At 32.8% G+C, this 1,636-nt stretch overlaps 1 protein-coding gene across 1 annotated transcript in view; it reads left to right on the top strand.

Moving 5' to 3' along the window:
* The window catches only part of LOC107598852 (annexin A2-like), an 8,298-nt gene continuing 6,662 nt past the window's right edge, over window positions 1–1,636 (top strand). The window contains exons 1-2 of the mRNA XM_016290301.1: window positions 1–91; window positions 945–1,005. Of these exons, the coding sequence (XP_016145787.1) occupies window positions 955–1,005 (51 nt within the window). The 5' untranslated portion in view covers window positions 1–91; window positions 945–954. The remainder of the gene's footprint in view (window positions 92–944; window positions 1,006–1,636) is intronic.

Genomic DNA, 1,636 nt, shown 5'->3' with positions numbered 1-1,636 from the left:
GAGCGTCCTGGACCGCCTCTGCTATTTAAGCACCACACCCATCACACTCTCCTTCTTCTGCACAGCGTCTGAGACCTGCCGATATCTCAAGGTAAGCTCAAAACCTTCTCCTTCAGCTGGTAAACCTCTGTATTAAGAGGTTATTATTAAAATAAATCAACATTTATAAAGCAAATTAATGTTTCTTTGAACTTTGTATGTTTTGCGATACAATATACTGTATTAAACTAAACTCCTTTTCTTGTAACATTAGCCATTTTGCATGCAAATCAACAGGTTTCTCAAGAAAAGCACTTTTTAAGCTCTTTAAACCCATAAGGTTGTGAGAAAGGACTGAGACATGGATGGATCTGTCTGGTATGCTGTGAGGAATTTCCCCAGCATGCTCTCTCATGGGTGTGTCTGTCTGTTTGCTTAGGTTTGACCAGATGCTGGGTTTTTAAATGACTGTTTTTCTGGTCCTGTTGTGGACTAATTACTTAGCAACGGCAACACATCATACCTAATGTCTACGTAACTAAAATGCAGCATTTTAGAGGGAAAACTAGCATGATTTACAAGCATTTGGGTGTTTTTTTTTGCATTGGAAGTTAATGATTTGAATGGAAGTGAACAGTAGCAGTAAACTGAGCAGATTTTTTTATTTTAGCTGTGTTTTATGACTCATTATGGCAGGATGAGTTGACCGTTTGTCTGAACTGAAGATGGGCAATAGAGGGCTGTTCTCTGAACTGACTTGCCCTCTGCAGTTCTGCATTACATAACTCTGTGAAGCATGTGACGGACGCTCAGAGTCTCCTCTGAAAGCTGAGAGTGCTCTCGGTGCACTTTAAGCTGCAGAAAACCGATGTAAATCAGATGGTCGTTCAATTTGCTGCATGATAGTCATCAGACACATAAAACAAAATATCATGGAAATCAATAGGTGTGGCTGCTCTCCACAGGAAGTCCAGGATGGCGATGGTACAGGAGTTCTTGGGGCAGCTCACTCTGCAGCTGGGTGGAGTAAGTTTTCATACTAAACGTATTATCTGTATTGAAGATGAACATAATACACTTAACTGAAGAAAAAAAAAACTACAATAAAATTGCTGAGACAAATAAATATACAAACAAACAAACGTTATGTCAGTATTTATATACATTATATAATCTATTGTATATATATATATATATATATATATATATATATATACACACTAATTAAAACAATAAAGAATTACAGAAATGTTTATGAAAGAAATCAAATAAAAATGTATGTTTTGAAAAAATTATAGATAGATTTTAAAGATGTAATATAAATGTATATAAAAAAAATCTATAAAAAATACTATTATATATTAAAACCTTGTAAATCATTAAAAATCACAAATTTTTTTACAATCGATCATACATAAAAATATAAAATTATACAAATGTTTATGAAAGAAAGCAAAAAAATATATATATTGATTTTTGATAGAACAATGGATAGATAGATAAATAGATAAATGATAGAACGATAGATAGATAGATAGATAGATAGATGATAGATAGAACAATAGATTGATTGATAGATAGATAGATAGATAGAATGATAGATAGATGGATAGAACAATAGATAGATAGATAGATGATAGAATGATAGATAGATAGA

This window comes from Sinocyclocheilus grahami, unplaced genomic scaffold (assembly GCF_001515645.1).
Source record: "Sinocyclocheilus grahami isolate Dianchi unplaced genomic scaffold, SAMN03320097.WGS_v1.1 scaffold257.1, whole genome shotgun sequence".
Lineage (NCBI taxonomy): Eukaryota > Metazoa > Chordata > Actinopteri > Cypriniformes > Cyprinidae > Sinocyclocheilus > Sinocyclocheilus grahami.
This window is presented reverse-complemented; position numbering and strand designations above follow the sequence as displayed.